This window comes from Pogoniulus pusillus, chromosome 31, assembly GCF_015220805.1.
Source record: "Pogoniulus pusillus isolate bPogPus1 chromosome 31, bPogPus1.pri, whole genome shotgun sequence".
Classification (NCBI taxonomy): domain Eukaryota; kingdom Metazoa; phylum Chordata; class Aves; order Piciformes; family Lybiidae; genus Pogoniulus; species Pogoniulus pusillus.
Genome location: NC_087294.1, coordinates 5,001,125 through 5,015,523, shown reverse-complemented (window position 1 = coordinate 5,015,523; position 14,399 = coordinate 5,001,125). Strand labels below are relative to the sequence as shown.

At 40.9% G+C, this 14,399-nt stretch overlaps 1 protein-coding gene across 3 annotated transcripts in view; it reads right to left on the bottom strand.

Annotated features, from left to right (window-relative positions):
- TMEM181 (transmembrane protein 181) overlaps window positions 1-14,399 on the bottom strand; it is a 41,534-nt gene that overhangs the window by 15,764 nt on the left and 11,371 nt on the right. For all 3 annotated transcript variants that reach the window (XM_064169245.1, XM_064169246.1, XM_064169247.1), the window contains exons 2-6: window positions 10,742-10,845; window positions 5,682-5,737; window positions 4,395-4,485; window positions 3,258-3,382; window positions 589-705 (exon numbers count right to left, since the gene is read on the bottom strand). In XM_064169245.1, the coding sequence (XP_064025315.1) occupies window positions 589-705; window positions 3,258-3,382; window positions 4,395-4,485; window positions 5,682-5,737; window positions 10,742-10,845 (493 nt within the window). The remainder of the gene's footprint in view (window positions 1-588; window positions 706-3,257; window positions 3,383-4,394; window positions 4,486-5,681; window positions 5,738-10,741; window positions 10,846-14,399) is intronic.

The following is a 14,399-nucleotide window of genomic DNA, read 5'->3' as shown; positions in this document are numbered from 1 at the left end:
ATGATGTAACTGTTTTATAAGCACACTTTAGCACTATGCACTGAGCTAGTTATTTCACTATGGATTATTTTAGTGAATTACTAAACTTTTAGCCTGGTTATTTTAGCTGAATAAACACTTTTCCTCATAAGCACTGTCACTGAGTTCATTACATCTTTCTAGCCCACACTTTCGTAAAGTCTGGGAAAATCTTGTTAATTCAGATACACCTCCTGGAAAGGCTGAAAAAAAATTACCATGTTTTAGAGCAGCAACATCTCTGTAAGCAAATGCAGAAAACTGGATGTTCCAGTCTAGCTTGCCTACTGTTAAAAATATCTCCCAGAAATAAGACTAAATTCATCTGTTCCAGAAAACAGCATTAGCAGCTCTGAAAGAAGAATCTTTCTTTATAGAGTTATAAAACCATTCTAGACTCTTATTAAAAGCAAATGTGAAAATAGTTCTCTCATTAGTAATGACAGAAAAATTAATTAAGATGCATCTTTATGGTTATCCTAAGAAACAAAATAATTACATTTAAAGCAGACTTCTGCAGCATCAGTAATTAAAGAGAATTATTTTGCTGGTATAAAACTTGCTACTTACTGTGAAAGTAACATTCTTGATGTCATCAGTTAACTTTAGGTCTTCAAAGCTAACAAATACATTGTACTGAGTGTAGTTCAGGTAGCCAAGGTGAACAACAATGATTTCACTGCATTTCTGTGAACATAAACAGTGAAGAAGTAGTATGTGAATGCCTTCAATTTATCCCAGAACATAACTGTTAGTATACACTGGAGAATGTGTTTCTAAAAGGTCAGGTATTGATTATATTTGTCATAGATTCACAGAACTGTTTAGGTTGGAAAAGATCTTTAAGGACATCAAGTCCAATTGTCAACCTAGCACAGCCAATCTTGATCAGAAGAGTCTGAAGACTCAATTAAGACCCACAGATAATGAATTTCCTGTAAGATAGCAGACAAAGCAGAAGAAACTGATAAAGTCAGCCAGCAGGATCAAAAAAGTTTGACCAAGAAACAAGGCTGCCTTTTCACTTCAGCTGATGAAAGCAACTGCTTGCAGCACTTCAAATGATCCAAGTAATTCTATCATAGAATCATGGAATTGTTTTGATTGGAAAAGACCTCTAAGATCATTACGTCCAACCATGAACCTAAGACCACCATGGCCATTAAACCATGCTCTAGAGTGCCACATTTTTTAACACATCCAGGTACAGTGACTCCTCCCATGAAAGCCTACTCCAATGCCTGACCACTCTTGCAGGAAAGAAGTTCTTCTTAATATCCAACCTAAACCTCCTCTGGCACAATTTCAGGCCATTTCTTCTTGTCCTATCACCTGATAGTAGTGAGAAGAGACCAACCCCCACCTGGATCCAGCCTTCTTTCAGGGAGATGTAGAAGGGAATGAGGTCTCCTCTCAGCCTCATTTCCTCCAGACTAAACAAGCCCAGTTCCTTCAGCTGCTCCTCACCAGACCTTTTCTCCAGACCCTTCAGCAGGTTTGTTGCCCTTCTCTGGACATATTTCAGTACCTCAAAGTCCTTCTTGGAGGATCAGTAAAGCCCCAGGCTCACGAGGTGTGGGTTCTAACTCGTTTCTAAAAGCTAACAAAAGAGAAAGCCCAAGCATATTGCTCTTCTGGCTGTGTGTAATTACATCTGATGGAATTGAATTTCTGCAAGTTTCACATGCATAGATGTACAAATATATATAAAAAGGAAAACATTTGATTACATGCTTATCACAAAAAAACTTTATCTATCCTAAAGGATTTGCATCTGGAGAAGCTGGTTTGGATCTCTCTAGCCTTCAAAATTTCAGTGTAAATGAGGCCTGTATCTAGTGGGGTCCCTCATGAGTCAGTATTGGGATCAGTACTATTTATCAATGACCTGGATGAGGGCACAAAGTGCTTTGTCAGCAAGTTTGCTGATGACACAAAACTGGGTGGAGTGTCTGACACACCTGAAGGCTGTGCTGCCACTCAGCAAGATTTAAGACAGGCTGGAGGGCTGGGCAGGAAGAAATGTAATGAAGTTCAACCAGGGAAAGTGTAGAGTCTTGCACGTGGGAAAGAACAACCCGTGGAACCGTATAGGTTGGGGACAGACCTGCCAGAGAGCAGTGAAGGGAAGGACCTAGGGGTTCTAGTGGTTTCAGGGTTGACCATGAGCCAGCAATGTCCTCTTGTGGCCAAGAAGGCCATTGCCATTCTAGGGTGTATTAGAAGGGCTGTGGTTAGCAGGTCGAGTGAGGTTCTCCCCCACCTCTACTCTGCCTTGGTGATGCTGCATCTGAAATATTGTGTCCAACTCAGCTCAAAAAGAACCTCAGGGAACTGCTTGAAAGAGTCCAGCATAGAGTCACAAATATGATTAAGGGAGTGAAACATCTTCCTTAGTGAGGAAAGACTGAGGGAGTTGAGGCTCTTTAGTTCGGAGAGGAGAAGACTGAGGGGTGACCTCATCAATGTTTAAATACATAAGAGGTGAGTGCCAGGAGGATGGAGCCAGGCTCTTCTTGGTGATGCCCAACAACAGGACAAGGGGCAACGGGTGGAAGCTGAGGCATAGGAAGTTCCATGGAAACATGAGGAAAACTTTCTGCACTATGAGGGTGACAGAGCACTGGGACAGGCTGCCCAGGGGGGTTGTGGAGTCTCCCTCTTTGGAGATACTCAAGACCTGCCTGGATGTGTTCCTTTAAGATCTGGTATAGGTGATCCTGCACTGGTGGAGGAGTTGGACTAGATGATCTCTTGAGGTCTCTTCCAGCCCCTAACATTCTATGTGAAAATTATATTAGAAACTCAAAACTTTAAAAACTCCTTCATGAGCAGCAAGAAATGTGGCTGTTTTCAGAACAGAAGATGCCAGTTGACTTTAAACTTGCTGCTAAGTGTTAGAAGAGATTTTTTTTGTCTTTGGAACCCTATAGCCAACATTTTAATATAATATCCCCATCTTCTTCTAACTGTGTTTAGGTGAGTAAGCAGGAAACACTGCTTTGCTGACAAGAGAGCTACTCTAACAAATGAGCGGAGTCTTTAAGGGGCAATAGACACAAGTCATAGAAGTAAAGAGAAAAAGATTAATAGGTAGGTAGCAGTACCAGCTAAGCTGCAATTACAAACAAAACTATACTCCAGAGTGTTTCCTGAGGCATGCTTAAAACTTGTGTTCTTCTCATTTGCAGTGTAATGTGACATTGTACTGCATCAGTCTCATGTAAGTGGACACATACCTGCGCACAACTAAGCAACCTGGTCCGGTTGTGAACTTGATTATTGACATAGGGTGTGCTTCCATCCTTCACCACCCCGAGTACTTTCACTGTCATAGTAACATTCTTTTTGAGGGATACTGTAACTAAAAGAGAAAACATTTCACTATTGCTTATGCAGGAATGAAGTCTCAAATAGAGTCCCAAACATAAAGCACATATAAGATCCAGAAATTCCTCAAAGTTATTATTTACTGCAGTAGTGGTCCAATACATTAATTAAAATGCCACAAGACTTTTCACTTACATAATTAGGTAAAAAGTCACAAACTCCCTCAATGGAATCTTGACAGATTAACAGTTACCAATACAGCATTTCTCATGTATTTACAGGGAAGTTTTATTGGAAAATTAACATAATTACAACCTACACATCTAAGTCCTCCCAAAATGAAGGAAGAGAGATTCTCCACACACTGCTGCTTTCACAGATGTAACAACCAACCTGTTGCTTCCATTTCTCAAGATCAGCACTGTCCATGTCTTTACTGGGTAGAATCATAGAATCAACCAGGTTGGAAGAGACCTCCAAGATCATCCAGTCCAACCTAGCACCCAGCCCTAGCCAGTCAACTACACCATGGCACTAAGTGCCTCATCCAGTCTTTTCTTGAAGACCTCCAGGGACGGTGCCTCCACCACCTCCCTGGGCAGCCCATTCCAATGGGAAATCACTCTCTCTGTGAAGAGCTTCTTCCTAATATCCAGCCTATACCTACCCTGGCATAACTTGAGACTGTGTCCCCTTGTTCTATTGCTGGTTGCCTGGGAGAAGAGGCCACCCCCCACCTGGCTACAATGCCCCTTCAGGTAGTTGTAGACAGTAATAAGATCACCCCTGAGCCTCCTCTTCTCCAGGCTAAACAAGCCCAGCTCCCTCAACCTCTCCTCATAGGATTTGTGCTCCAGGCCCCTCACCAGCTTTGTTGCCCTTCTCTGGACATGTTCCACAAGGAGTGGAGGGTGAGAAAAAGTATCAAGAGTTAAAAGCTACCAACTCTAGCCAGAAAGCAACAGGGGCATAAGCAACAGATGGAATTAAAGACACAATGTACAGGATGCTATGGCAGTTTTCCAAGAATTAGGTAAAATTCTCACCATCATCCTGCTTCAATTCAAGTATGCAGGTCAGCCACAGCTGCTGATTGTAGGTAGACAATGGTGGTGAACTTAAATTAAATGGCTTCAGCTGTAAAAAAACCCCACCAAATTAGCATGATAATCCCGTAGTTACAATGATGAAAGGTTTGCTAATGACATCTCTCAGGTTTTTGGAACAGATTTAATATGTGCTACTCTGTAGAGAATATGATAAGCAGCTCAAATATAGACCTTTCAGAGAGGTAGCTTAAACAGTACATGTATTTTGCACAGCAGTAAGGAAAAGTATGATTACTTAAAGCAAATAAATGCAGCAGCAATGAACCAAAAGGTCCTAATCTGAAAAACAAAATCCTGAGACCAAGCCTGAAAAGAATTCCTAGCACATGGCACAAAATAATCAAAGTTATGATCCTTCATGAAAATAACATTTTCCACTGGGTTTTCACATTCATTTCAAAAGCATGGAAGATAAAACCTACATGTAGGAAAGACTTATTTGATACAAAAATACACTTTAAAACAAACCAAAGCAAACCCAAACATAATACAGTATCAATTCAAACACATATAGGTGACTAACAGACCCAAAAGAAAAATGCTTCAGTAGTTTTCAAGAAAACATACTTTAAAATAACAAAAAAACTAAACCAACAGAACCTTTTTAGTGCTTTAATGAAAATAACTTAAAGTATTAGGCAGACAGCAAAGAGCTAGACAGAAAAAAAATTGCAATAAGCAAGAACCAAAATATGAAAGGTTTCACAAAGAGGAATGTAAAGGTTCATATTAGGAAGCCAGTTTCTGTGTCTTGGACACATGGCAGTGAACAATCACAAAGAAACAGCAATATTCCTTCCTAGGTGGTAGAAAAGAAGATCACAAGAAGGAAAACTTTAGTTGCCACTGAGAGCATTACTTGTGAGTTTATGTCCTCAGTTCTATGTCTGGACTCCCTACAGGAATCTCCAACATGAACTCACTGGGAAATCTCAAGAACACTCAAGTATTACTCTATCAGAAATTACTATTTCATCAATAGAATTCTGTACTTTGTCACAAAAGTAAGAGACCAGAACTTGCTGCTGAGCCACTCATGATAGAGCACAGTGGTAGCACGACATTGCACATGGAATTTCTAACCAGAAAGCATCATGTGGCCAAGAAGTGCTCCAGTAACAGTTTAAATACTTTAAATAACTACAAGGAAGGAGGGGAATGTTTAACACTACTAACGTCAAATAAAGCCATTCATGTAATGCAATTGTATTTATTAACTCTTACCTTTAGGCTGTTATTTGAGTGAGTTCTTGCTACAGAAGTTTCAATTACATTAGGACCTATAGAATATATGAGAAGGAAAAAGCAAAACACTATTGAAGTATGCATATTACTGATAAGGAATGACATTAAGATAGGATTTCTAAAGACTGCACAAAAAAGCTCCCTGCAAAGAAAGTAAATAGTAGCCTTTTTTTCAGATGAAGGCTAAATCACTTAGACATTTCACTATCATCAATAACCTTGGCCTGAATGTTCCTTTAAGCCTCTCTGCCATAGTATTTCTAGGCATGATTAAAAAGGAAATAAATTATGAATCAAGAAGTCCATGTCAAAATCCCTGTATATGTTCTCTTAACTACTACAGGAAACCACACAGTACTTTTCCCAAGCTGAGCTGTATGCTGTAGTCATGAAAGTAGCCAGCCACAGAAAAACACTAGCTAAGCACCAGTAGCACTGCTGTTACAGCAACGCAAAGCACAAGTGCTGCAAAGCACACCTGGAAAAAAGCAGCATATTTAATTGCACTATAAGTTTCTACAGCCAAACTACTACCATTGCCTGACTTACATAGAGCATAACATCCATAATGCATTGAATTCAAAGCTCAGGCATCAGGGCAAACACATAGAATTGTAGAATCAACCAGGTTGGAAGATCATCCAGTCCAACCCAGCACCCAGCCCTGTCCAATCAACCAGACCATGGCACTAAGTGCCTCATCCAGGCTTTTCCTGAACACCTTCAGGGACGGCAACTCCACCACCTCCCTGGGCAGCCCATTCCAATGCCAATCACTCTCTCTGGCAAGAACTTCCTCCTAACATCCAGCCTAGACCTCCCCTGGCACAACTTGAGACTGTGTCCCCTTGTTCTGCTGCTGGTTACCTGAGAGAAGAAACCGAACCCCACCTGGCTACAACCTCCCTTCAGGTAGTTGTAGGCAGCAAGGACAGCACCCTTGAGCCTCCTCTTCTCCAGGCTAAACACCCCCAGCTCCCTCAGCCTCTCCTCAGAGGGTTTGTGTTCCAGGCCCCTCACCAGAGCACATGATGCCAATGCCTTTGTTTTAGGTATGTGCAGTGTGCTTGCTTGCACACTCACAGTTACAGTACTTTATGGCCAGTGCTGGATTTTCATTGCATTGATCTGTTCAAGCCATGACACCGACATGTTTGTTTAGGAATGGTTCTCAGTCTACTCAGATCAGCCCCCTCTTTTTGTACAGAATTTGGGGCAAAATATGAATGCCATCACATACATAAGCATAACTGCATAAAAGCCCTATAAACAATTTATTCTAAACCAGATAATCAATTTAATCAATGGAGTTTCATGTCCAATTGTGATAGCAGATGTTCAGCTCACTACCAGCTTTTTTCATGTAGTTATCCCCCATTCTGGATACAGATACACACATTTGACATGTGCTGATCAACTGCATCCATCCACTCACACTCTACTTCTATTTCTGCATGCAGTGAATGGGAAGCAATAAAACAGTGATTTATTTTAGGCCTCCAGAAGCCTTCTAGTCTTCTCTCTTGTTTAATTACATTAGATTGCTCAGGGTCATGTCCAATCAAGTCTTGAACATCTCTAAGGACAGAGACTCCCACAGCCTTCAATCAGGCAACTGATTGAAGTATTTAACCACTCTTACAGTAAAAAATGTCCTAATATCTAACTGGAATTTCTTGTGTCCAGCCTGTGCCTGTTGCCTCTCACTCTATCATTGTGCATCTCTGAGAAACTAGCCCCTTTTTTTGTGTATATGGTTGTTTTAGACAGTGGCACTGTTTCCCCTTAGCCTTCTTCACGTACGAAAGAGCACATGGTACTGGGGAGAAAAGGAATGCATGCTTGTAGGTACATTCACCAAAGTATGTGCTCATCCATGACTTGCACATACATGAAAGGATTAAACCAGAAAGATGAAAGGGAAGAGCAGAAGATCTGTATCTATGTACCAGGACATGAATCACCACCGATGAGAGGTAAAGCAGGCAGGGACACAGGCAGGACATACATGTGTGTACTAAGTCACTCTAGAGGCATCACAGTAAAATTTCTCCATCCAAATGGTCTCTCTCTCCTTACTTATTTGGTCTGGCAATTTCATATGATTTACTAATCCTCAAATCCCACTGTTTCAGTGACAAGCCTAGTATTAAAAAAGTTATGCAATCAGCTTTCCACAAAGACCATGGGCTTCAAAATGACCACAGAGAAACAGCAGAAAAGAAATTAATAAACGAGCAACATGGGATTGTTCTGTGCAAGAAGTTTTTTAGGTTAGCTGCCATGACAGCTCGAAACACACAGCATTGCTTGGGCTTCTCTAACCACCTTAATTACAGTATCAACCACCTCACAGACTTTAAATGGCAAAATGAAGAACTTCACTTATCACACTCAAAAGCTTCACAGTAGAATCACAATTCAATGTCACTAACAACCACACACCATAATGTCAGTTCTGCATCACTGACATACATATAAACAAGGCATACTTCTGGAAGGCACTTTTGTTTAGAAAAGCATAATTTCAGTTTCAGGAAGTGCTCACAGTTGATAAGTCATTGGATTTCAGTAATTAAGTCTTAACAAAACAAGAGAATGAGCCTCTTTTAAGTTGAGGTTTTTACCATTGGATATGAACTAATATTGAAGAATAGAGATCACAGTCCCAGATTTGAAGAGAAAAAAAAGATGTTCTACGGCTGTAACTGCTGCTCTCTAGCAAGCAGTATGTTAAAGCCCTCTAAAGCAACTGAGCAAAACAATGCCATGGTCATGTTATTAAAAAATGATAAAGTTACTGTTTTTCTTTTAGTCTTGCTCAAGTAACAGAACCACATCTGAAAGCAGCCTTTAGGTGGTGAACAGGAAAAATGCACAGGTACAGAAAATGAGCTCTGCACACTGGATTCTCCTTGCACTTCTCTCACTCCAAATGTAACACAGATCCACTGGGAAAACAAAAAGAAAGTGAGCGGAATTTGGGGGACACACCCCAAAACACAAGTCTGCATCTGTCTTGGGTTACTAGAAGCAAAGAGTAAGAGCCACCTCAGATTTAACTGTCGTGTTTTCTCATCTGAGAAGCGAGACCTGCTAGAACTCCCAAGCTGCAGGCAGAGATGTTGAGTATGGGCAATGGCATATTCCAGTAGCACAGAAAATATGGATGTATCTCTCACTTCTTCATTTACTTAGTGGGTTTGGTGAGTTTTACTCAGGCTGCACCCTATTGTTGGTGCTCCTCCCTCCATTCACAGGAAACAAGGAGCTGTCAACTAAAGCCATTTAAAAAATCACAGTAAGTGTTCAGGGGGTGACCTCCCAAAGTAAACATCATTCTTTCAAACATAATTAAGTTATAATAATGAACCGTGTTCATGCTTCATCAACGTAATTATCCAGCTAACCAATCATACAGAAGAATTCCAAAGCTATGCCAGCTCCTGAAGGGGATCACAGGCAAGCTGTGAGATCCCTGTGTGGTACAGATGACCAAGTGCTGCTAACAGCAGCCCCTGGACCAAAGGCAACCACATCATCCAGACCACTCTGGATGCAGATGAAATGCAACATATCAACAGAGCTCTCTTTTAGGTTCTGCTACTGATTAAGAACGAAACAGTCAGCTTTCTTCTTCCAGAAGTACTGCTTTTTGCCTAGTCTCATGTAAAACAACATTCTTGCACTTCTTGTGACTAGGTAATACACAAACACAACTACAAATATGGTTCATTTTTCAAGCCAAATAGCTAAGTGACACTAAATTAAGTAACTCCATTTTTTCCCTTTATCATTCATAAAACATATTTCTTTGTAACCATATTTTTACAGTATTTTAGTGGCCAAGTAATACCCTTTAGGCAAGTTATAGGAATATCAGTGGTTATCTTTTATGAACTGAAAGTCTGTTTGTCCCTCAGGCTGCTACAATAAATCAGTCAACAGAAAAGAAGGTTTCATTTCACAGACAAATTTTATTACTTAATGCCACTATGATAAATGCACTGCCTACCAGGCACCAATGGGCATTGTAGCCCAAACAGCTGTCTCAAATTAGCTCCTGCTTCTTTCCAAGGCAGGCAGGAACAGATAAGTCCCAGGCCTGGGCAGCTTCTCTCACTCTAGAGCAAGTGAAGGAGAGGGCACATGTAGAGACAACACTACAGAAAGTCATGCAGTGTCAGAGACTGGCATGGAGAGTACAGCTTATTTCCATGTCACCCAATGTGAAGTCAGGAGAGGTAGTCATATGCTTAAATAATTCTTACATGGAGAGTAAGAGCTTAATGAGTATGAGTCCTTCCTTCCCCTTTCCCTGTCACTTCACTTCTGTGTAGACAAAGCTATCCTGATAGCAGAGCATCAGTTTATTAATGCTGCAGTGATAGCATGCTGGCTTCTTTTTCAAGTTCATTGTAGATCTGGAAGTGCTTTCTGGCATGAAATATGGAGGGACCTCCACACCTTCCACCTAACACCACTGCATCTTTGTGGACCACGCTTCCACAACTCTCATCTCCAGGCACTAACTGCTTAGCCTCCCAGGTCGTGTGAGAACTTCTGCAAAGGTCTCTGAAGCCAGAGACCTAAGCTCATATATGTTTGATAAGAGAAGTTCATATTTTCACGTTGCTAAAATATTTTCTATTTCCATGGCACCCAGACATTTAGAAGGTTTTACAAACAACAGTTTCCTCACAGGAAAGAAATGGTTAGCACCATCGTTTTACAGGCTGAAAGACAATGAAGAAAATCTATGTAGCACTTTGCTGAAAAAATACATTACAGTGAAGCTGGGTTTGTTTTACTGGACTGACTCTTTCCTGCAAAGCAGGTCCAAATGCCAAATCTGTGAAGGTACTGTTCCTATGAAAAAATGAAATGGAAGAAACACTTTCCTCTCTCTGCCAGAAGTAATGCTTCCTCAGACATCTCAGGGGCAATAAACTCATCAGCATGTAAATACATCTGTGATTACAATAGGTTTAGACAAAGCCTAGAAGAACTGTAATCTTTTCAAAAGACAATATCCTTACCTGCTATTCCTATGAAGACTGTCAGACCAAAACAAACAAAGAATACTACAAAGACCAGGACAAAATGCCGTTTGGACAGTGTATATAACCGCATCGGTGCCAGCCTACAAGAAGCAAAGGAAAGCACAGAATTAGCTGGTTTGTTAGAGCATGTATTTATTACATCAGCACAGAATAGTTCAAAAGGGGAAAAAAAAGAAAAGATTCCAATCGTTCTTCCACAAGAAAATTAAACCAAACTCAGAAGCAACACTAAGAAAAAAAAAATACTAATTCTGCTCCATAGAGCAAGGGCAATTATTAGGAATTATTAAGCATATCATAGAAGCATAGAATCAACCAGGTTGGAAAAGACCTCCAAGATGATCCAGTCCAATCTAGCACCCAGCCCTAGCCAGTCAACCAGACCATGGCACTAAGTGCCTCATCCAGGCTTTTCTTGAACACCTCCAGGGACGGTGCCTCCACCACCTCCCTGGGCAGCCCATTCCAATGCCAATCACTCTCTCTGCCAACAACTTCCTCCTAACATCCAGCCTACACTTCCCCTGGCACAACTTGAGACTGTGTCCCCTTGTTCTATTGCTGGTTGCCTGGCAGAAGAGACCAACCCCACCTGCCTACAACCTCCCTTCAAATAGTTGTAGACAGCAATGAGGTCCCCCCTGAGCCTCCTCTTCTCCAGGCTAAACACTCCCAGCTCCCTCAGCCTCTCCTCATAGGCTTTGTGTTCCAGGTCCTTCACCAGCCTTGTTGCCCTTCTCTGGACACCTTCCAGCACCTCAACATCTCTCTTGAATTGAGGGGCCCAGAACTGGACACAGTACTCAAGGTGTGGCCTGACCAGTGCCGAGTACAGGGCAAGAGTAACTTCCCTCATCCTACTGGCCACACTGTTCCTGATGCAGGCCAGGATGCCATTGGCTCTCTTGGCCACCTGGGCACACTGCTGGCTCATCTTCAGCCTACTATGTACATGTACATCTGCACCCCTAAATGTATGGCTTCTGCCCACGGTTTTAATATTAGGGTCTTCTATTGTCCTAAGACTTGACTGAGAGCAGCATTTTTTAGTTCCTATGTTAATAATTTAAACACTGAAGATACCATGCCTCCTGTACAGACTGCTTAACCTACAGGGACTGACGCACTAACAACTCTGTTACCTGCACAGGATCTTGATGAGTTTTTTTACTCCCCATGTATGTATGTACTTCATCGCTGCAGGACCACCCCCAACAGGGAGTAAGGCAGAAATCCAGATCTGATACATGTGCAAGCTCAGGCTCTGCATTATTCTCTGAGATATATCAAGGCTTGGGAAATAGAACCTTATATTTAAGTATGAAATAATAAACTTAAGTTCAAGTACCCATATTTTTTCACAACTGCCTGGTGGTTATCATTAGGTTGAAGACCAAAATAGAGGGGAAAGAAGTATTGAAAGTACCAATTGCATTCTATTGCAAACAACTACTTCCAGTTCTATTAGCTTAAGGAAAATGCGATTACAGAATTAATTCTACATGTAATAGCCCTCCTCTATCTTCCTTTAAGTGCACAGTTCAAAGAAAGTTAAACCCACTATGTTTCAAAACACAGCCAACATTGGAGTTATGTCAGAACTGAGCCACCATAGAGCTGATTTTTCACTGCTGTTCCAGAAGCTATGATTGTAGAAAGCTGTACAGTTTACAAGGGAAAACTGTAGGATTGGGGTGAGCACTGTTTTCCAAGAAAGCTGTATGATCATCATCATGGAAAGAAAGGAAAGCACAAGACTTTAATGACTGTGCTCCCGTTCAGCTTGGAATAGAACTCCTTTTCATCATCTGAATAGTGCTCTCACTGGTTCAGAGAGCAACACAAAAAAAGTGACAGTATCCTTTCCATAAGCCTAACCTGAATTCTAAGACCAGATACTCCATGTGTGCACGTCTAGCAAGGCAAAAATAATCACTCTGAACCAGCAATATAATTTAATAACCTCAAATTTTCTTTAAGAATCACTGCATTCTCTCCAAATTAAACTCTACAAAAAAAATGACATTATTTCTGTACTGTAAAATTTAAAATATCCAAACTTTAACTCATGAAAGAGGTGGGGAAGAAAAATCCACAGAAGAGATCTTCAAGTGACTGTAAATGTTAAAAGTTTGCACAAACTTGCCCTACGCGACTCTGGGCATACTACTTGCAAACACAGCATCCTGCCATGCCCCATTACACAAAGCAAAACCCCTGCACCAGTGTAAGAAGTCAGGACAGCTGATTGTGCAAGCAAAAAGGGTAAATGGTACTTGAAATGTTCACAAACAGAAGCAGATCAGATCTACAACACAGATCAGCACACGGAAGTCTCACAGACAAACACAATTTTAAGTTGACTTTGAAGAATGCCAACTAATAGAGGCACTTCAAAACAGAACTTGTCCGCACAACTTCTGCAGGGATCTAACTACAGTATTTTCCTTAAATCTATGTCTTAACATCTCAGCCTTCAACACTTAAACCACTGTAAAGCTATTTGTATTAGCACTAAACTAACTAAGGTGCTTTTAGCCCATCTGTTATGAAGGCTTGTTGAGTTCCACAGCATTCCTTGTTTCCCCAAGAACATCATGTACAGGATACTATCTTAAGATACCAAAGTATTAACATTAAGCAAAAATTCCTTGATTTTTAACAACGGTACATAAAACATTGATACACCTAAATTAACTATGAGGGTTCAGGTGGACACATGCTCCATGGAAGAGAACACTGAGGATAACTCAACACATAGAAACCATGTATGGATGGGAAAGTCCATGGGTCGAGGATAGCTGACAACTGGAAGAGTATTGTATGCATGCAGCAAAGTATTGCAGATGCTTGCGTCGTTCTTAAATGCTTGCATCTGGGCATCCACTTAACAGTTACAGTCTGAAGCAGGATACTTCTGCTTTGCTATATATATTCTTGATTCTTTTGATAAGCATCCCATTTTCCAAGCTTTTGCAGACATTTCAAAATGCACACTGCAAACATGAAAAGCAACTTCATCTCCACAGTCCTTTATAGGAAAGCCACCAGAGTTGACCACCTAGCCAACACTCACAGCTATGGCAAACTACCACTTCAGTTTATTCGTACTCCAAAGCATAGAGGTACTTGCAAGCTTTCAAAGGAACAAGTTCCAGACATTGGCTTATTCTTTATTCCAGCTCCTCTCCAGTTGGTGCAATGCCTAGTAGTCGAAATGGATAAGTACACATACCTATCTCAAAACAGCCATGGTGGTGCTTAACGAAATGTGGAGGGGACAGACTGTGTTCTCCTTTCTTTTTTCACACTGGTACTTCTTTAATCTCATTTAAGCCACTGATTGTACACACTACTTTACAGGTCCATAAGGCAACATGGGCACTTTCTGTAAGATCAGATGTAAGAACCTAGCCAAATCTCAGATACATTTACCATGACAGCAAAGAACAATTTATAGCATTCCTATCGGGTGATGTACTCTTCATTGCCCCTCGCTGCAGTAACAGAATTCCCTTGTATGGTTTAAATGTCTCTTTCCAAACTATCAGCAGCTGACACACAGCACATAAAATAATCTTACTATATGTTAATAGTTTGACATCTGCCTTTCAAAAGAGATTATATAACATTT